Source organism: Mastomys coucha, unplaced genomic scaffold (assembly GCF_008632895.1).
Source record: "Mastomys coucha isolate ucsf_1 unplaced genomic scaffold, UCSF_Mcou_1 pScaffold22, whole genome shotgun sequence".
NCBI classification, from domain to species: domain Eukaryota; kingdom Metazoa; phylum Chordata; class Mammalia; order Rodentia; family Muridae; genus Mastomys; species Mastomys coucha.
In genome coordinates, this window is record NW_022196905.1 from 30,996,098 (window position 1) to 31,016,668 (window position 20,571).

Here is a 20,571-nt window from a genome sequence, read left to right on the forward strand (position 1 = left end):
ACCCTTGCATCTGCTCTGCCCTCCACCTGCTCCCTAATCTCTCTCCCTCCTCCTGAGTCCTCTCTCCTTAAATGATTAGTGCAGGTTGTTGCCAGGTGCTACCACCCTCACAAAATCAGCCCCAACTCTCTTACCACCTACCTGCCCTCCAGAAGGGTACCCTTGCCACGGACCACCCCAGCTATCTGCACCCCTCTCTGGAATGAGGGTCCTCCAAGCTAGGTGGGTAAGGATTTGGTGGTGACAAACAGAAAGAAACACAGAGGCAGTTTGAATCTGGGTGTATTTTGCAACTCTCAAGCAGGGGATTTTATACATTTAAAAATCCAAACATTACAACTCTTAGAAACTGTATCCAGTGAAACAACCACAAATACCAACAAAAACCATTTGGCACAGTATCATCCAGGCATTACAACTCTGAAACTATGTATTCAGTGAATCACAAACAAAACAGGTAACATCATTAGTAATATAAATCAAAATATAACAATTCTGAAAGGATGTATTCAGTGGGGGTAGTCATCCAAGGCTAGTGGCATATTTTCAAGAGCAGCTTAATAAATCTTTCTGGTCAGTGCTCTTAACTGCTGAGTTAACTCTCCAGCCCCATATGGTCAATTATTATTTAACATCTAATGCCTGATCTTTTATAAATCTTCAATGCATAGATTTAAACTATTTTAATTCTTTCTTATTAAGGCTTTTTTTTTTTTTTTTACCATATACCAAAACCCACCTCTTATGACACACATGTAGCCATATGAAATTTTATTGTTGGGAAAGTTTCTACCTAGCATAATAATTTTGTAAATGATTTAAAAAGTATAGCGTTGGTTTCCCTGAGGATAAGGTCATGTTAGTGACCCCATCTCAAGGGATGGTTTCTTACCCATTATGCTCACTTAAGATCCTGGCCTAGGCTACCAGGAACATGTAAGTAAGAAAAGGAATACGAGAAAACAAAACAGATAGATTGCCACGAGAACTACGGCTCAATAATTTTTCTCCAGCAGAGTTCTACAACCGGTTCCAAGAGGCCTACCCCTTTTGAGGTCAATCGCCTCAGTCTGTGGAACTTGTCACACAGATCCTACTGCAGGTGGTGTGGCATACCCTCACCAAGACCCTCTGCTGGCTCGCTCTGTGCAGCTTCCTTTATCCTCACTCTCACTGAATCACGCGCAGGAAACGAAGGCTCTCTGGGGAGCTTTCCTACCCAGACAGGGTCCTGGAATCAAGAGGCTTGCAGAGAGTTAGCAAGCTGTGGTACTGTTTGGGCAGTGCATAGCTAAACATGAACAGGTGCCTGCTGGAATCCCAGCTCTGGTATTTCATGTGTAATGTTGGGGGAAGTTACTCAGGCTCTCTGAACCTCAGTTTTTTCTTTCAGAGAAAGAGTGCACCTCCAGTCTCAGTTTGGAGGTATGGCTCAGTTCATTCAGAGGCGGTGGCCAGCAGGTGCTGGCATCCTTCGTGACCCCTCCCTGTCCTATCTACCCATTCCAACCTCTCCCCTCTTTCTCCAACCTCATTCTCAAGCCTCTCCTACAACGCACTGCACATTATTTTACCTCCCAGTATCCCAGATCCACACCCATTGTTGGCTCCATTCAATGGAAATAGGGGCTGAGGTGCAAATATTCTTGGGGTTCTTCTTGCCTTTTGTCTCCACAGATGCTGCCCCTCATCTTTGGGTAAAAAACAGATCTCAGCTTCTTCAGTCTGCCGGTCTCAGCCCTGAGCCAGCTGAAGCCAAGCAACCTTTCCCTCTGACTCCTGCCACTGTTTGTCTCCCTCCCATCCACATCTGAGCCTGGCACTGTACTTACCACCAGAGACAGGAAAACAAGCAAGGCCTGGACCCCTTCTCTACTCTCCAGTCTCTTAGAACCTTTACGCAGCACTGAGCACCCTAACCTCAGGGTTACATGCTTACCTGGAGGACAAGAAAGGGAGAGTGGACTTTATGTTTTGAAACAGGAGCTCCCAATGTGACCCGGGCTGGACTTGAACTTGCTACCTTCCTGCTTCAGCTACCTGTTTATATAAGCAGGTGTCACTGTGCCCTACTGTGGCCTTGTTTGAATGGAAAATGGAGATCCAGAGGACATGCCCTGGACGTGTGAAGAACAGGTACCCTGAGGAACAAGGCAGGGTAGTAGCTAGAGTCTGGAAGGCCTTCTCTGTGCTTGTGCCCCAACAGTATCAGGGATGGGGACAGGGCAGACCAAGGGGACAAGAGAGACTAAGGGGACAACCCATCTCCAAGAAGCTGCTGCTTCAGAACCAGCCAACCTATGGTCTCCAGAATGTTTCCAGGGCTCCCAGTGGCCTTCCCTATAAATCTAGATAAGCAAAGTTCATTGTAGCCATAAAGCACTCACCACACACCAGCCTCAGTCAGTCCTGTTCCCAACAGCCTGGCTCACTTCCCCACCAACGTGTCTGTGACACTCCCCTGGATGGTGTGTGTATGTGTGTGTGTGGCAGGGGTTGCTTACACCTGGCAGATTCAGTTATTTCTATGGAGTTTGTGGCCCAATGTACCCCTGTGCCCCTCCCCTAAGGTGGCTCAATCAGAAATACCCACTAAATGACCACATCTGCCTCCTCTTTTAAACTGCAAAACAGGGGGCCAGGTGGTAGCTGTGGAGGCTTTTAATCACAGCATTTGGAAGGCAGAGGGAGGTGAATCTCTGTGAGTTCAAGCCTATCCTGGTCTACAGAGTGAGTTCCAGGACACCCAGGGCTACACAGAGAAGCCCTGTCTCAACAAAACAAAACAAAACAAAACAAAACAAAACAAAACAAAACAGAACAGAACCCTTCAATATAGGGGAAGATATGTACCAAGAAGCCACACCTAGGGCACCAAGTGCAGCGCCATGGCTTTCTCTCAGGATGTCCCTTTCCTGTCCTCCTCAGCCTGACTAACTGTGCTAGGCCCCAGTCGCTCGCTTGTCTCTGTGTTATGTCCCCTTGCCTCCACCAGGAAGAGGAAGACAACATAATGGAGAGTTGTTTCCTTCAGCTATGGAGTCTCACTACCAGACAACTCAAGCCCAGGGGCCCCAGCCCTCTTGAGAGCCAAACATCACCCAATAAACAGAAGCTAAGGGGGGACCAGAGAAGGTAGACCCGATGCCAAGCACAGCTTGGCCTGGGTCCTGGAGGGCAAGAGTAAGAGAAAGAGCCACTCACCTGGCCTCCTCGGAGTTCTGAAAACAAGAGAAAAGGCTGGTGGTCCCCAGGACTGGCACAGTCTGGAACCTGGTCGGTGCCTGGGCTGGCTCAATGCCAGACTCTGCTGCTCAGCTGCAGATAGGCTCTGCAGTCACGTCCACCCCTGGAGGAGAGAAACACATGGAGACTCCCTCCCAACACCCTCTCCCAGCCCTAGGGCCAGCGTCCTGAAAGACTCCTCATTGGCACCTGTGCTGATTGGATACTGCCAAGCTTCCTTCCGGAGGCAGTGGTTACTGAAGGGCCTGGAGACCCCTGAAAGCCATCAGCTTGGCTTTTCCCATTTCCCCCCAGCATCAGGTGTTAGCGCAGCTCTATTAAAAAGAGCTGTTGTGACACAGAGGTCACCAGCTTGGACATACAGCCAGAGGGACGGCTCCATGCTGAGTCCAGGGCCAACTTGTGGGATCTTCACAGATAGTTGGACCCTTCCTCTTAGGGAAGATGAGTTAGACAAGGGTCACCCCAAGGCCCAGGGCCTCTTGTTCACAAGCTGGTTCTTCTCAAGGCTGACATAATGGCTCAGTGGGTAAAAGTGTTTGCTGGCGAGTCAGACGACCCATGCCTTTAAACCACGCCATCTTCTGATCCTCACATTGGAGGATGGAGGACTTAGCATAGGAATTTGGAGGAACACAGATGGAAAATTATCAATAAAAATAAAATTGCCTTGTCAATACTGAAGAAATCAAGTCAGGAGGTGGTAAAAGAGGCTTACCCATAATGCCTTGGAAGAACTATATTGCTCAGTTAGGCAGGCAGGCTTCAGTTCACAGGAAGCACAGTGTAGAGTGGCTGACAGTAACTTTGCAGGTAGATATGTCTGCCCCACAAAGGCCCATCTAGCCTGGGACAGGGCTTCTCTGTGCCACATAATAGATACTGTGCCGAGTGTTAGTGTTCCAACTGTGTATGATCCTCATTTCTACTGCCCTAGACCCACTGTGACCTCAATGTTTTGAATCCCCCTTAGATTTCTATGCTATGCATGGTCCCATGGCAGTGATTGGCCAGCTCAGGCACACAGTGAGATTCTTTGTGAAGTCTGTCTGTTACTTAAGGTGACATAGTCACAGTTACTGGGAGCAGCAATGGGAGGACCTATATAGAGAGCTGAGGCAAAGCTGAGTACAGTCAGATTTTCATAAGATGGTCCCATTCTCCCGTGCAGATACTGGCAGGGACCAGCTTTGACTTGCTCAGAGCTGAAGGAGGCAGCATCACTGGGCTCTCCTGGGACAGGGTGATCTATATTATGTACAGCATTGTTTAGTGTCTGCACAGAAAGGAGGGTACCTGACCTGAGGAATGCTCTGGAATAACATGGCAGGGAAAAGCTTCCAGGGAAGCCTTTTATCTCTTGGCTCCCTGCCACTGCTCCTCCTGCAGGAGCTAGAGAGCTGGTTGGAACTCATTTTCAGTTTGTATCTGTGAAGAAACTGATGCATGTCCCCAGGGTATGGAGACAAGTGCCAGGGCTGAGAGGCTAAACAGCAGAGGGAAGCATGCCCATGCAGTGCCCCTAAATGGGTCTCAGCAGCTGGAGGCAGGGAACAGGAGGGAGCCCTGGGTTCAGTTCACTGAGGCTCAGGAAACTCAGAGGGACACGGCACTGAATTACCCTCCCAGAAGCACAGCACCCTAACTTGGAAGAGAGTGGGCATGATAAATGGCCTCTGTCATTGGGAGAGGCTGCCCTAGAGGCCTGTTGCAGCTGCTTGAAGACTTGTAGAGTCTCAGTGGAAGAAGGTGCTGTTGCAGTGTCCCTTCCCCCAGAGCCCAGGAGCTGGTGCCAGTCTGTGAGGGTAGAAGCTAAGAGTGAGACCTGGATGTAGCTCCTGTTCCAGCTGAATGCTTCAGATCCCTCTCCGCTGCTGGTCCAATCCTGGAGGCCCAGTTGTAACACCTTAAAGAGTCTCAGGGCACACTACTCTGGAGAACAACAAATACACTTAGAGAGTGGAAAGTTCATGCCCATGCTACGGAACAGAGCTCTCTCTGCTCACTTCTCATGGTTACACATTTTTACTTTGCCTGAATCCTTCTAGAGCACATCTCAAGAGTTACCAGTCCACAGTAAACATCTCCACTTCTTCCCCACAATCCTGAAGTAGGACAGCTTTCCTAAGCACTATCCCAACACTGCCAGCTTATCTAGGGACATAGGATACTTCTGTCTTCTAAGATCCCAGTCACCTATTCTTCCTCCCTCCTGTTCCTTCTCCTCCTCTTCCTTCCTCCTGCTCCTCCTCACTCTTCCTCCCTCCTGCTTCTCCTCCTCTCATTTCTTCTCATCCTTCTGTTCCTCCTTCCTTTTCCTCCCTCCAGCTCCTCCTCACCTTCCTTTTCCTCCCTCCTGTTCTTCCTCCTCATTCTCCTTTTCCTCTTTTCTGCTCCTCTTCATCATCATCCTCCTCAACTTTCTCTTCCTTCTTTCCCTCCTCTTCTTTTTCCATCTTTTGTAGTACTGGAGAATAAGTTGGAACCCTGTTTATTTTTATTTTTAAAGGTTTTATTTTTAAACACGTTTTTTATTAGTTTTAATTATGTGTATGCATGTGGTTTTGTGCATGTGAGTGCAGTTGTCCTCAGGAAGGCAGAGGTGTCAGATCCCCTGGAGCTGGAACTACAGATGGTTGTGAGTCACCATCTAATGTGGGAGTTGGGAAGTAAACTTGGGTCCTCCAAAGAGCAGCAAGTGCTCTTAACCACTGAGCCATCTATCTCTCTGGCACCAAGATTTTTTTATTTTAAGAGTTTCTTTTGCTAAGTTGCTTAAGCAGGTTTAAGCACAACATTCTCTTGCCATTCAGCTCCCAGTTGTCTGTCTCCCTCTCTCCCTCTCCCTCTCTCTCTGAAGACAGTCTGCTTTAGCATGACCAGAAGCAATTTCAGGAAAAGTTTGGCTTCAGGGTCTAGGAGTCCATAATGGCGGGGGTGAGGGGGGTATGGCAACAGACAGCTGGAGCAGAAAGCTGAGAAATGCTTTCAACCTCAGGAAGTGAACAAAGCCAACTGGAAGTATGGAGGGCCTATAAACCCTTAGAGCTAATCCCTCAGGACCTGTGAAACCAGCTGGTGGGGGTGCAAAAATGCCGAATGTTGGCCCTTGGCTTGCCTAGTGGACTAAGTGGCTAAGCCCTGTGGGCTCTGAATAAGGGGGATACATTCCCTTCTTCCCTCCTTGAAACCCCTCACATCCCCATGAATGAGAGGGATACAAAAGCATCCATGCTGCTCTTCACAGGTCCTGGGGAAGTGGCTGGTACACAACAGTTGTTCTCAACCTGTGGGTCATGACCCCCTTGGAGTTGCATATCAGATATTTACATTATGAATCATAATGGTAGCAAAATTGCACTTAGTTTTATTTAAAGATTTACTTATTATATGTAAGTACACTGTAGCTGTCTTCAGAAACACCAGAAGAGGGCATCTGACCTCATTACAGATGGTTATAAGCCACCATATGGTTGCTGGGATATGAACTCAGGATCTTCAGAAGAGCAGTCAGTGCTCTTAACCGCTAAGCCAACTCTCTAGTGCTCACTCTCAGCCTGCTCACCCCAGGCCCACTCGCTCCAGTATGGCTTGCTATAGCTGTTTTCAGACATCCCAGAAGAGGCATCTCATTATAGATGGTTGTGAGCTACCATGTGGTTGCTGGGATTTGAACTCAGTCAGGACCTTTGGAAGAGCAGTCAGTGCTCTTAACCATTGACTCATCTCTCCAGCGCCCCCCCCCCCCCAAAATGACATGAAGTAGCAACGAAATAATTTTATGGTTGGGAGTCACCACAACAGGAGGAACTGTATTAAAGGGTCACAGCATTAGGGTGGTTTAGCTCCCTGATTTAGAAGACTCCCAGGGCATTTTCTTCCTCCTCTGCCTGAGCTAAGATCCCTATTCAACCTTGGAGGCCTGTGAGAGTATGCAAAAGCATTTCAGGAGCAGGCCACTCCAACCCTCTTCCTGTCCCCCGCCTCCCTTTTCCCTCCATTGGAGCCAAGCAAATCCAGGACTCAAAAGATTGGATTCTGAGAAATTCTAAGCCCGAGGGAACCACACTGATGAGGCAGTAGAGTGCTGCCCGTTGGTAAAGGCTCTTGAGGTAAAGGGAAGGACGCCCTTGAGATCAACTCCAGAGGGTACCCGCTGTACCACTCCCATCTAATTGGCCCTGCCCTTCCCAGAAGTTGGCACTCTACTCACTGCCCTGCGGCAGGGACACTTGGGGAGAGTGCACATGAACAAACCTTGTACATCAGGCAGCCTTGGGCCTAAGTGCACAAGTGGCTGATGGTTATCCTTGGTTTGCAGCTTGCTGTGGGATGATCTAGTAATGATTTGGCACCAGTGACCACAAGGAAACCAGACCCTGAGTACAGCCATAGATAAGAGTCATCAGACCCAGCTCCTCACTCCATAGAAGCTTCCCCTCTACTGGTCTTTCAGCCTGAGGTTGTAGCAGGATTCAGGTTCTTTCAACACCATGTCCTCAGCAGCGGAAGGACGCTCAGCTCATTTATCCTTGAAGCCAGGTGGCATTCCCCTTTCTGAATATTCTCGGCAAACAAGAGTCCTGGGTTGCTGCCTTTGTGATCCCAGCCTGTGGTCTCTTGGAGGACAAACCTGTGTCCAAGGCATACAGCAAGGTTCTCTGAGTCTTTGAGGGAATTCTACACCCCAGTACCCTTGCACCAATGGTGACATTCTTTCCAGCTTGTGAATTCTCTGTTGTGGGGCATGGCCCTGTGCTAGTAGGGCAGGGGTCTTCCCACCAGGCCACTCCAGGTGGCAACAAAGGGGAAGAATGGACAACACACCCCTAGGACATGGGTTCCTGGTATTTGGCTTCTCCTGAAAACCAATATTCTTGGCAGCTTTGGTGCTTCTCAACTAACTTTCAAGACACTCTACCACTACTACTCAAGAGTCAGGGACAGCCGGGCAGTGGTGGTGCACGCCTTTAATCCCAGCACTTGGGAGGCCAGCCTGGTCTACAGAGTGAGTTCCAGGATAGCCAGGGCTACACAGAGAACCCTGTCTTGAAAAAGTAAACACACACAAACACACACACAAAACCCCAAAGAGCCAGGGACAACCAGAGGAGCCACTGAGTATAGCCTGTTAGGGCCTTGAGCTGATCAAATTCTTCCTACAGGGCCTGACCAAACCCCTCACACACTTCCTGAACTGGGAAGAGGCAGTTTTAGCTTGTCAAATCCACTGGGACTAGAGAGGGTAGGTGCAAGGTCTTGAACAAGCACCTAGTAGGGGCACCATGCCTTAGTCTCCTTGGCCATATAGAATGTTTACACCTAGAACCCTGAGCCCCAGAACTAGCTGGTGCAATCAGTGCCACTGGATCAGTAACTGCCAGCCTGACCATGTGAGGTGACTATTCTGAAAATACTACAGTGCAACGCAGTGCTGGGCCAGCAGGCTTCCTGGTCTTGTTGCTTTCAACAATGCCAACCTAAGCAAGCACCTGATGAGCAGCTTTCAAGGTCTGGGCCATGCTCTTTGTTCCTAGGCTCATGAGGGGAAGCAGGTTGCAGGGAACTATAACTGGCCACTTACCACATGTCTAGAATCCACCATGTGATGCTGTCAGAGCATTGGTGGCTACACAAGTGGCCGGTTGCTTAGACAACAGAGGTGGAGGCTTTTATGTTCTCTGAATGCTGGGCTGGTCACACTCCCAAGGACAGGTACAGGTGAAGGCTACTGCTACTTAGCACTGTCCCTGTTCTTGAAGGCAGAGCATCCGAGAATCACCCGTGCTGACAGTCTGTAAAGAAACCTCACAGAAAGCAGAGGGGGCAGTCAGCACAACCCGTGGGCACATCTGGGCTCAGGGCAAGTCAACAGGGAAAGGCGCTTAGTCAACTCATGGGATGTGCGTGCTGGTACCCAAGAAGAATGTCATGCCCTTAGATCCCCACTGAGCTAGGAAGTTCAGTGTCAGTTACAGGATACATACTGAAGATCAAAGAGACCAAAAGGAATGCTCTACCTCAGTGAGGACCCTGTTCAATCTTTGCTGGGTAACAGGCTGTCAAGCTTCAGTTCTGACTGCAGGGCAGCCTAGGAAGTCTATAGCATGGCTGAGTCCCTGTGGACACCCAGACCTAGAGACAGGTATACGGACTACCTACAGGTACCTACAAAGTTTTCCCTTACTCTTGTTCAAACACTGTTTATTGTTGTGTATACACATATGTTTATATGTTACTGTTTACATATATGTGTGTATGAGTGCAGTACATGGCAGGCATGCATTCAGAAGTCAGAGGGTAACTTTGTAATGTAGGCCACTCTCTCCACCTTTCTGTGGCTCTTGGGGATCAAACTCCATTCAGTGAGCACCTTTCCCACTGAACCATCCCCGACTTCTAAGTGCAATGAACTCCATTCACAGTAACTTTTTTCCCTTCCAGAACAAAACACAATGAGGAAGACTTGTCTAATAGGGAGGGGCAGTACCTGTTGTCGATATGAGCCAGCTGGCTGCCACACAGGCCCTACCTACGCTTTCCCAGCTCTGGGAGGCTAACTACCTTCAGGAGGAGGGGACCTGGCTTCCTCTTGTTCTTCTCAGTTCACAAGAGGCTGCTTATTCACTTTAAAAGATTAGTATGATAAATAAAAACAACAAATATTTTTAAAATTTTTATTTGGTGTTAACTCCACAAGAAAACAAAACAAAACAAAAAAATCAGTTACTCTGGTGTACGTGAAATCAGAACAATACAACCACGGGGGAAAATCAGCCCAGGAATGGAGCTGATACTTCAGTGCTACGGATGTGCAACGCGCTTCATACCACAGTGCGCTTCAGTGTTTGCCAACTTTTTTTTTAATGCTTTTTTTGTGATCATCCATTCACGAAACTAAAACCACGCTTTAATTCTGTGCCAAAGCTTCTGAGCTTTAGCCACTTAACTATAAAAAGAAACCAAATACAGAATCTAGTTATCCCTTTGCCTTTGATGACCCACCATATCCCCTGTGGGGGGCCTCTCCCCACAGCTGAGAAGGTGGGTGTCTTTGCCACCTGGAGCCTTTTCCTGATGAACACTGGCTGTCCAGGTCACTCAAGCTCATGGCTGAGCATGAAATCCATTTGGTCATAGCAACAATTTCTAGGGTAATCTTGATGGCATTGATTTTTTAGGAATTTACAACTTCCAATCCTTTACGCCTTTGATGATAGGTTATATTTCAGTGCAGATGTTAATCAAATTTTAGGAAGCTCCAGAAGAAAAAAATACATAAAATGTATCTGATACCTGTAAATAAATAAGAGCAACATGAAACCTTCCACATGCACACACGCACACGCGCCACTGTAAAGGGTCAGAGGATGTGCTGTATGAAACAAACCCTAAGGTGGCAAGATGCCCCAGCCAGCAAGCCAGAACGACAGTGCCTGCAGTTTCCACAGTGTTTCCTGTGTTTCTAAGAAACAGGCAACAAACTCAAGTACTACTAGCAAGGCCTGAGGGGCAGCTCCACTCCCATCTAAGAAGCCAAACATTTCCAAGTGCTGTCCCACTTACTGGTGAGGCCAGTTCAACTACTTCAGACCTCTCGGCCACTCCTGATGTAATGGACATGCTGAATTCATGTCACAGACAAGGTGTTTTTAAAAACAACAAGTTGGTTAAAAGAGAAAAATAATTTTCGATGTTTAGGTTTTGCACAATTGGCCCTACTAGCACCTGTGGCAGTGCTTCGAGAGAGATCCAAGGTGATCAGCACGCTTAGATGCAACTCTGTGAGGCCTGCTGCCTGCCTGCTTCACCAAGTTACATGAGGCGATGATCAGAACAGCAATCACACAGGTATGTGGGAAATTCTTCTACCCACCCCAGCCCACCGCAAGCAGAACTTGCCCAGAACATTCTCTCAAACACAAAATGAGATACAAGCTATACTACATCACAGCCACAAGAGCAGCTAGCTGCAGCAGCCAAAGATTTCTTTGGGGTAAAAGGTGGCCTCACTGCATGTCAAATGTTTTTCAATTCAATAGGAGACTTAAGTTCAGTGCAGTCACCAGATAATAATTTGCAAGTAAGGTCCTCAATTATGCCCCAGGGCAGCTAAGAGAACCCCACTGTGCCTGCTATGGACACACTGCAGTAGCAGCATTCACCCACTTACTACCCCGTTCCTCAAATCCTTGGCTTCTTCAGCTAGCAAGAAAGTCACAAGCCACAGTACCTTCCAGGTACTTAGGGGGATCCTAAGAGAAAGCACAGTATTCTGTAAGTCTCTAAAGCACACCCTTGTGTTCCTACAGCAATATCCATGAGATCTTCTGAATGAGCCTGCAGATGAGTCACCATGCTTCCCTCCTCCTTCAGCAAGGCCCTGACCCACTGCAGGGAAGGACTGATCTCCTGGCTCAGAGAACAGAGCTAGAGTCTCTGGACGGTGGCGGCTGTCACCACGGTGCTGACAAGGTGATGGCGACACAGCCGCCAGAGGGAGGCCTGCAGCTGCGATGCAGAAGCGGGACGCACTAGGACAAGCACATGCACACCCATTCCTCATGGACAGCACAGTCTAGTCTACTTCAGAGAGCAAGAACTTAACAGCTTGGAAACAAATCTTCAACAGGACAGCCGTCCTCAACGCTAAAATAAGCAAGAAGAGAAAGGTAATCACTGATGTGGATCAGTTAATCGAAGAAGAAACCTAAGTTGCTGCTTTAGACTAACAGGCCTCACAGAAGGCAATTTCCCATCACAGCATTTTCAATGACTGGTACTACTCTGCAGGGTCAGAGATGTGTTCGGGAGAAGAGCTCCTCTCTGCTGGGGCCCACCCACTCTCCGCCGGCTTCGGAGCCTGTGTCACCCGTGTCAGAGCTGGCACTGGAACACATCTTCCTGTGGAGGCCATTTGGTTTTGTCTCAGAACCTCTCTCTCCTGTGCATCTTGCTTCATAAACAGAAGACACCTACAATTCAAGAAACAATTTTCAATACACCAAAAATCAGACAATCCCCCCAAAGGCTGATCTTATTCACAGACAGAGATGAAATAGCAATCACTTCTATCTCCTACAGAAAGCTACAAAGACGTGAAGTCACCTGAAGGGTCCAATCCTAATTCTGCATATCTAGTCACAAGAATCTATGTGGCCACACTAGGGTAGGACAAAGGGACTCCTTAACTCTCAGCTGGTTCAGGGTAGCCCATGAAGCTTTGCACAGGCTTCCCTAAGTAAACAAACATGGTCATGCACAAGGACTCAGTTCCAGCAGACAAACAAACCAAAGGACAAAGCTTCAGACTGTAGACATGAGGATACTGGTTAAGGGGCACTCTGAACAGGGGCACGGTGCTCCAGAAGGTGGCACTCCTGAGCAGAGGTTGGTGCTCTGCACAGCAGTGCTGGGCTAACCAGTTGTGCTATAGAGCATCTCTTGTGTTTATAGGAAGGCTGCCATCTAGAACCCCAAAGACACTTGATGGCAATGGTAGTGGGCCTTTCATCAGTTACAGCAACTAACAATATTTCCCAGTGCATCACAATATCCACCATTAGCATCACCCCATCACAGTCCCTGTTTTTGAGCTCAAGGCGGACACACAGAAAAGCTATGTGAGAGCAAAGCACACAAGGCTTCCAGGCAGAGGGAGTCTTCCAAGTGATGATAGCATGGGTCCCACAGCCAGACTGTTGGGGTACACAGCCCTATGCTCCATCTCTAGATACCTCCATTTTATACTCTGCAAATGGATGAGGGTGCCAAGAATACTTAGTGCACAGGGGTGTTCTTAGGTCACTGCCTTCAGAATGTCGATAATTGTCAAGGACTAGAAAGGCTGTGGCTGCTGTTGAGAATTAGCAGTGGAAAGATGGTGTGGAGGAAAGAAATGGCTAGAAAGTGGAGGTGAGAGACATTAACAGGCTGGCAGACACACTGTGGGCAGAGGTGAGAGGAAGAGACAGGTGAAGAGACACCCTGAGGGTGGAAGGCTATGGGGAGGCCTTACATGTGAGCTTGGACATATATTAACACAAACTGATAAGTCATCGGGATTAGCACTACATGGTGGTTTTGAAAATTCTTACAGAGCCTGTGCTAACATTGATAACTCTGAGAAGAAAATAGGTTTTCTTCAATTCACTGGTCTTAACTTGCCTAACAGTGAAGGCTTGAGACTGAGCTAAAAGTAGGTCAAGGTCTTGAATATGCCTTCATCGTGCTCACAGGCATGGTGGAAAGACAGAAGTGTCTGGGATGGCGGGACTCCACCCAGAGAGTGCATAAGAGCACAGAAAGGGCAGGGTCTGTCCCGTACAGGCTGGAAAATCCGCTGGAAGGAAGATGCTACTCAGGACTGGACAATAAACAACAGGCTTAGTACGGCACTTAAGACCACCTGTGCCAGCAGTGGAGTGCCAGTGCGGGGATTAGAGGCTGTTCATGAAGGTCTGGCAAATGGTTGGGTCTTGGGGTCAGGGGTGAGACAGATCCAAAGAAAGGGCCAAGAGGAGAAAGGCAACACCCAGGATCTGGGAAGATGGGCCAAGGGTGGGTCACAGGACCCTCAAGTCTGTGACTAGAATGGTAGGGAGGAGGACAGTCCACTTACCCTATTAAAATCTAACAGACGCTCTTCACGACTGGGTGTCTCTTTAGCATCTGGATATTCTTCTATACCATTCTCTCCCTTGGCATTTGTATAACATTCTTAATCATTTTGAATGGAGAAGGGAAAAGAGGGAAAGGGGGAAATTCAATTAAGACAGTTGAAACACATACCCTTGTTTCACCTCACTGAAAAGCTAGGTCTCCCCTCCCTCTGGAAGTTTACATTGTCATTGAAAGCACAGCCAGTCTGGAGTGTATGAGAAAACATGACATTAACTGAAAACTTCAGCCACAAGTATGTAACAAATAATAAAAACCAGGCCAGCTTAAGCATATTCTACTGTGAACATTATCTCAACAAATATATACACAGATCTATGATGTAATGGTCTTGGGACACGGGAAAAGACCAGTGAGACCCATGCTCTCAAGAATGAGTGTCAAGTGGAGGGAGATGGTCAATGCACCACAGATATGCTCAGATATGCTGAGGTTCCAGACAGGCAGCCCAATGAGAAAGCAAAGCAGGTCACCAGCTGGCCTGTTCTAACTCAATACGATGCCCACCAGTCTGTAACACCTGTGTACATGAAAGCTCATAGTCCAATTAGCCAAGGCTCACAGAATGAGAAGGCAATATAGACTGGAGTTGGAGGAATCCAATGCAGCAGCAGCAGCTTCTACTGTGTTTTATCTATGCACTATAATATTTAGCCACCTAAGGAACTTGGAGACACCTAGGCCTCAGGAAACTGAGCATCAGTCCTGAGAAGTTTCCAGGTGACTCCTGAGCACAGCCCCTGGGCTGAGCCTAGTCTTGGTTTAGCCTAGCCTCATGTCCACTGTCCCATGAAGATGATAGCTGGGATAGAGTTTGAGAGAAGGGTGAAGATTCCAACCAAGCTAGTTCAGACCTGGACCTGACAAGAGCTCAGATATGCTGATCCCTTAGCATCCCTGTTTGATAGGGTTATACCACAGGTGTCAATGGATGTTATGGCTCCTATGTGCCAGAGTCACAGAAGACAAGGTCAGCCTTAATGAGTGCTATACTCCTGGGCACCAAGTACAGACTTTGCTTGCCATGTGGATGTTCTCCATAACCTAACAGTCCTGGGAATTACTTGAATAACCCTGGCTTGGAGTGACAAAAGCCACAGTAGATGCCAGGTTCTGCTTTTTATTTGTGACATGACTCTCCAAACCACACACCCAACCTCTTTAAAACAGAAGCAACATCATCCTCTTCAAGAGGTGCTATGTGAGAAGTGGACAGGTATAGTAACATCTTCTATAGCCACCAACCTGGAACATGGGTTCTGGGCAGCTGGGAGGCCACTGAGATCTGGTGAAGGGGCCTCATTTCATCCCATTCATTTTATATACACAGTGGGGCCAGAAGAGAGACTGTGCAAGGGAAGGTGGCTCTATTCTAGTTGAGAAATGCTATGTTCATCTTCACACCTCCACGAAGGGGTTTGGCTAAGAATCACACTGAGCTCATACCATGTGTCTTGTTAATGCTCCTAGTGACAGCTACAGTTTGTTGAGCAATCACTGTATGAGGGTTACAGTTATAGGCACCTTGCCTGCTGAAGAGGCATCTTTATTCCTCACAATCATCACAACAGGGATGGCTTCCTTTTACAAATACAGACAACAGAGCAGAGAAACTCGGCAGTTACCCACAGAGGCACTAGGCTCCAGCTGGCCACACTCCCCCATCATAGTCTGTGCTGCTCCCAAAGGGCTCACTCCACACAGTCTGGATAATGCATGCCAATAGCAACTAAGTTTCCAAAGCACAATACAGTCAGAGTATAAGCACTGGAGAACACTACCAAGCCCTCTGTAGTCTCTACCCTAGTCGGCCTTGTCTCTACCATACTCGTGTAGCGTGCTGTGCTGTCTATGCTCTGCCCCACACTGCTCCTCCAACCCCAGCTGCTGTGCTGGTCTGTACCCTAGCTCTTGCCCCACTGAGAAGACACACATCCAGGACAGGCAGCCAGTGTGTCTATACATCCCCAGAGCAGCACTTTGGTCAGACACATATACACCGAAGTGCATAGGGCAGGGTTCTCAGCAGGTCACACCCCATCTCCTCAGCAGACTCAACAAGGGACAGTCTTTCTCCCTTGGGGTGCCTCCTGTTCTAGTTAGCCAGTGTCCAGAACAGCACATGTTGATTACTAACCATTCTAATACTAGAAGCCTCAGGAATGCCTAGTCTTTTCAAGGGGGCAAATAGCTAGTTATCCTCTTGCATAACTTCCATGTGAGGCAACAGAAAGAGTACTTTACACTGTCACTGTTAAGGGAGCTTTACAAGGATTAAACTCACAGCTGTCATTCAGAAGACTGGCTACCATTCCTTCTCCACCAAGCTTCCCTATGTAGCATTTCACACACACATACAAAAGCATTACATCCATTCACTGGCACCTGCCAACAGACTGGATATCTAAGATGCAGAGTTGAGAGTTGAAACTGGCTCCAAACTGATACAGTGCTTCTAAACATCGCCCCCAAGGAAGTGTCTCCTTTACTACATGGTGATATAGCTCTTCTCGCTCTTTATGAAGAGGAGCTTTTGAGGCACAGCTATGGGGTTTCTTAACTTGTACTATTAGCTGCACTTGTGTCTTAAACTCAACCATCTCACAGATGGATCACTCAAGAGGTTGGGTCTATACTCTATTGCCCTGGCATCTTCCTTGGCAAAGCAGAGCCATCCTCACTACCCTTCTCTCTAGCTCAGTGGTTCTCAGCCTTCCTAACGCTGCCACCCTTTTAATACGGTTCCTCACATTGTGGTGACCCCAACCATAAAATGATTTCCTTGTACTTCCTCACTCAGACTGAGAACCATTGCTCTAGAGCCTAACTCCCTCCTGCGGCTCACGCCACAGTCTCAGGGCAGGTATGACCACTACAGAATCTCCTCATCCTGTTCCCATTACCTAACCCTCAGCTAAAATTTTGTCTCTGTTGTTACAAGTCTTCCAGCATACATGACCTGAACACTCTGCAAACGTCCTTCCCACCCCACCCCACCCAATGCACACCAAACTGGAGCCAGAAACCAGTTTCTCATACATGTAGGCTCCATCCCATCAGACTTTCTGGTTAATCATCAAAATAGCTGAGCCGGATGGGACCTGATTCTTTCAACCTGCCTCACACATGTGACCTTCTTTGCACAAAGACTGCCTTGAGGACTCCACTCTCTAGAGTCAAGATGGTTATTACATATTTCACCAAAAGTCCATACCATTTTGCTTCTAATGAATTTCCAAACCCTTCCACCAGCCAATGGTTAGGTTTAAGAACAGGGTCCAATTTGCAATCATCTAGGTGTCCCTTGGGTCTAACAAAATGCTGGCCATAGGAACTTTTTTGGTGTTTCCTGGACTGGTATCCACACCTGAAGAACCTGCTGCTCTTGGTGAATTAGAAATTTGTACAGAATAATAACACACAGTCTCCTTACCTTCACACTCTGATGTGGGAAAAAGGGGAGAGTACAAAGCTTTTTCCCACCAGCTCTGCTTCTCTTGGTTTCTTGTTACTTCTTGCACATCAGTGTTCAGTACAGGCAACTGTTTAGATGAAGCCAAACACAGAGCATGGTTATAAACCTTTAGGGCAGACAGAAAATTTTAACAATTACTGAAGCACTACATACCTAGTGCCTTTGGGTTGGTGAGTTAAAAAGAATCTAAGGCTTTTTGTTTTTCAGGAAAAGGCCTACTGTAAATAAAGGAAACTTTCTTAAGAAGTACTTCAACTCCTGGTGGAACAAAAATCTTGACAGAAACCTCTTACAAGACCTAAAACAGCAGACAGGAAAACCCCCTAGTCTACTGAAGTGCAATAGGTGGCCTCAGGCCTGAGCCTGAGGTGCTGTGGGGAGACAGGTTCTACCCTTCCAAGTAGAATGTTTAAGGCTGCTCAGACCCTGCTCTCCCTCCTAGACAGTGAGAACGGGTACCAGAAGCTGTCACTGGAGTGGTCATGAACCTCACAGGCAACTTTTGTTGACAAATGTATCCTGGTATGCTGGTGGTGGCCCCCTTCTTCAGTGGGCCTGAGAGACCTGCCAACATCTGCCCAGAGCAAAGCCTGGCTCTCCATTTCTGTACCTCCCCAGTCCGTCCTTATGCTGTGCTCTTGCCAGAATGCCTGTGAACTGTGTACAATTCCATGACATCATTTGTCCAAGTTCAAAATCCAAACTGTTTCAAGAACTAACAACCATTTTTTTTCTAAAGGGGTTTTGTTGTGGTTTGAACTGTAAATTGTTTTATGGGTCTAAAACTGCATTATCTATTAGGTTTTAAGAATTACATGAGAATATATTGAGAATGAGGGCTGGTGAGATGGCTCAGCGGGGAAGAGCACCGACTGCTCTTCGGAAGGTCATGAGTTCAAATCCCAGCAACCACATGGTGGCTCACAACCACCCGTAATGAGATCTGATGTCCTCTTCTGGTGCGTCTGAAGACAGCTACAGTGTACTTACATATAATTAATAAATAAATCTTTAAAAATATATATATTGAGAATGAAATGGGAAATATATTTTAAACTTTTATTTTCATTTACTATGACTTTTCAGAAATAGTTCCAAATTTAGAACTGAAAGAAAATATACTGTCTGCCCAGAGTAGTTAATTGGCCTTTCTTATTCCCTGTATGACCAGTCTACTACACAAGTACTGCTCAAGATCCTCTGAAAGCTGACCTAAATGCAAATGAAGCCAGCCAGCAGTGTACAAGGTCTGAAGTAAAAGTGGGTACCAGGACCTAATACCAATTTGCAACAAGGCCTTCTGTACTCCGGGACATGAGCTGACACTACTTAGGGCAGTCAGCAAGGGAAAGGGGCCAGAGATATATCTCTATTATCCTATAGTACTTCTGAAGAGATAGGAGGCAGCAGGTAGCTGGGTTCTTATCTGTGTGGTTAACTGTGCTATGTTCTAATCCCCTTGTGAAATGTAAGAGACACAGAGTCAATCAAGGACAGGTGTGGTGAGGGAAACAGGTTTGACCAGTCAAGACACCACCTGAGAACTGGGTACACTTCAAGATGTGGTCAGATTCGAGAGCCCTGGAAGCTGAAGGACAAGACTGTTATCTGGGTTATCTCTGCATCTCTAGGCAGAACCCCCTGTCTATAAACTACAGAAACTGGCTCCCAGGATGTCTCTGATTCCAGAGCACATCAAGTCCTCTCTTCACCCTGTTGTGACTCTTGCCTAAGTCTGCATTATTTGGAGTCTTTTCTGAATCTCCCATTTGGGTGCCAATTCCTATGGCTAAGACTTACTATCTTCTCTTTTTATACTGCAGCAGCCATCCATCCATATTCCTCAAGCATGCACCATTTCATAACACCTTTCTACTGAGTTATTCCCAGCTTTTGGGGAGCATAGCAAACTCCACAACAGTTCACTCATTTGAGGCTATGAGTGATGTTTTAACTCAATGAATGTAAATACTACTGAGAAAGAGAGGCAGGAGGATCACAAACTCAATGTAACCCCTTAGTTACATAGCCAGCCTGAGATGGAGCCAGGGGATGGGACACAACAGAAGAACAGAAAGAACTGGGGAAAAGGCAGAACAGAGCCGCACCACCCACAGAAGCTGCTCCTACCCAGGTACATACTCAAAGGAAGCTCTAGGAGAAAGCCTGCCTGGCTCCTTACTTAACAGAGCAAGCTGCTTTCAGCACTCTCCATTCACCCAGCGTCTTATCCAGTGCTCTGTCTTTCTTCAAATGCTTATATCCTCACACAGCATTAACCTAGCATGGTTGCTCCTATCCCCAAGCCTGCAGGAGAACTCCACACAGGCTCATAGCTGATGATTCCAGCACCTGCAACAGCACTGGGCAGAGGACACTCCATGCATGCAATGACCAGGACAATGAAAGGGAGGGAAGGCACAAACTACATCCCAAAAAACTGGCCACAAATGGTTTAGCAATTCTTGGAAGTTCTTCTGAAGCTGGCAGTCAAGGGATAAAGACTCCATAGTTCACACTCCCACTAAATAGTCTATTTCTGCTGAAAAAGAAGGTTCCATTTCATGGGGGTCCAGTGCCCCTTTCCCACTGGTCCTTCTTCATCACTGGGTCCCAAATGGCAGAGAACATGTTCTGTGGACTTCTCTTTTAAAGAAATGAGCCAGACGGTGGTGGTGCACACTTTTAATCTCAGCACTTGGGAGGCAGAGGCAGGCAGATTTCTGAGTTTGAGGCCAGCCTGGTCTACAGAGTGAGTTCCAGGACAGCCAGGATTACATAGAGAAACCCTGTCTCGAAAAAAAAAGAAAGGAAGAAAGAAAAAAGAAAGTATTTAAAGAAATGTAGATAGAGAACTTCCACTGGAGAGTGGAAGGGCCTGCTGTTGTTCTCTACTTCTGGAGGTGCAGAGCCAGGAGAGCATTGTCTGATTCTCACTGTGAGACTGGGTCAGTCTCTTTTTAAAGTTCAAACATTCCTAGCTATTAGGTGAGGAAACCAGTCTCTGGCTGTCTGGTAGGACGACACTGACAAACCAGGACGGGAAGGATGTGTGCCATAAGCCAGAGTGATCTTTGTTACCTCTCCAACCTCCAGAGTTGCTGACCTTTACAGTGTAGTATCTTGGTACAAAACGAGCTCATCTCCTGAACAAGACTGGAAAGTACTTA

At 47.4% G+C, this 20,571-nt stretch overlaps 1 protein-coding gene and 1 long non-coding RNA gene across 4 annotated transcripts in view; one reads left to right on the top strand and one right to left on the bottom strand.

Moving 5' to 3' along the window:
* The first annotated feature begins 8,606 nt into the window (after window positions 1-8,606).
* On the top strand, window positions 8,607-14,201 carry LOC116070455. The gene is made up of 3 exons (XR_004110400.1): window positions 8,607-8,757; window positions 10,948-11,097; window positions 11,559-14,201. It is a non-coding gene; the product is annotated as an uncharacterized LOC116070455 (long non-coding RNA).
* Kiaa0232 (KIAA0232 ortholog) overlaps window positions 9,910-20,571 on the bottom strand; it is a 63,498-nt gene continuing 52,836 nt past the window's right edge. For all 3 annotated transcript variants that reach the window (XM_031341880.1, XM_031341881.1, XM_031341882.1), the window contains 3 exons: window positions 17,360-17,468; window positions 13,868-13,965; window positions 9,910-12,221 (listed from right to left, as the gene is read on the bottom strand). In XM_031341880.1, coding sequence (XP_031197740.1) covers window positions 12,042-12,221; window positions 13,868-13,965; window positions 17,360-17,468 — 387 coding nt within the window. In that variant the 3' untranslated portion in view covers window positions 9,910-12,041. The remainder of the gene's footprint in view (window positions 12,222-13,867; window positions 13,966-17,359; window positions 17,469-20,571) is intronic.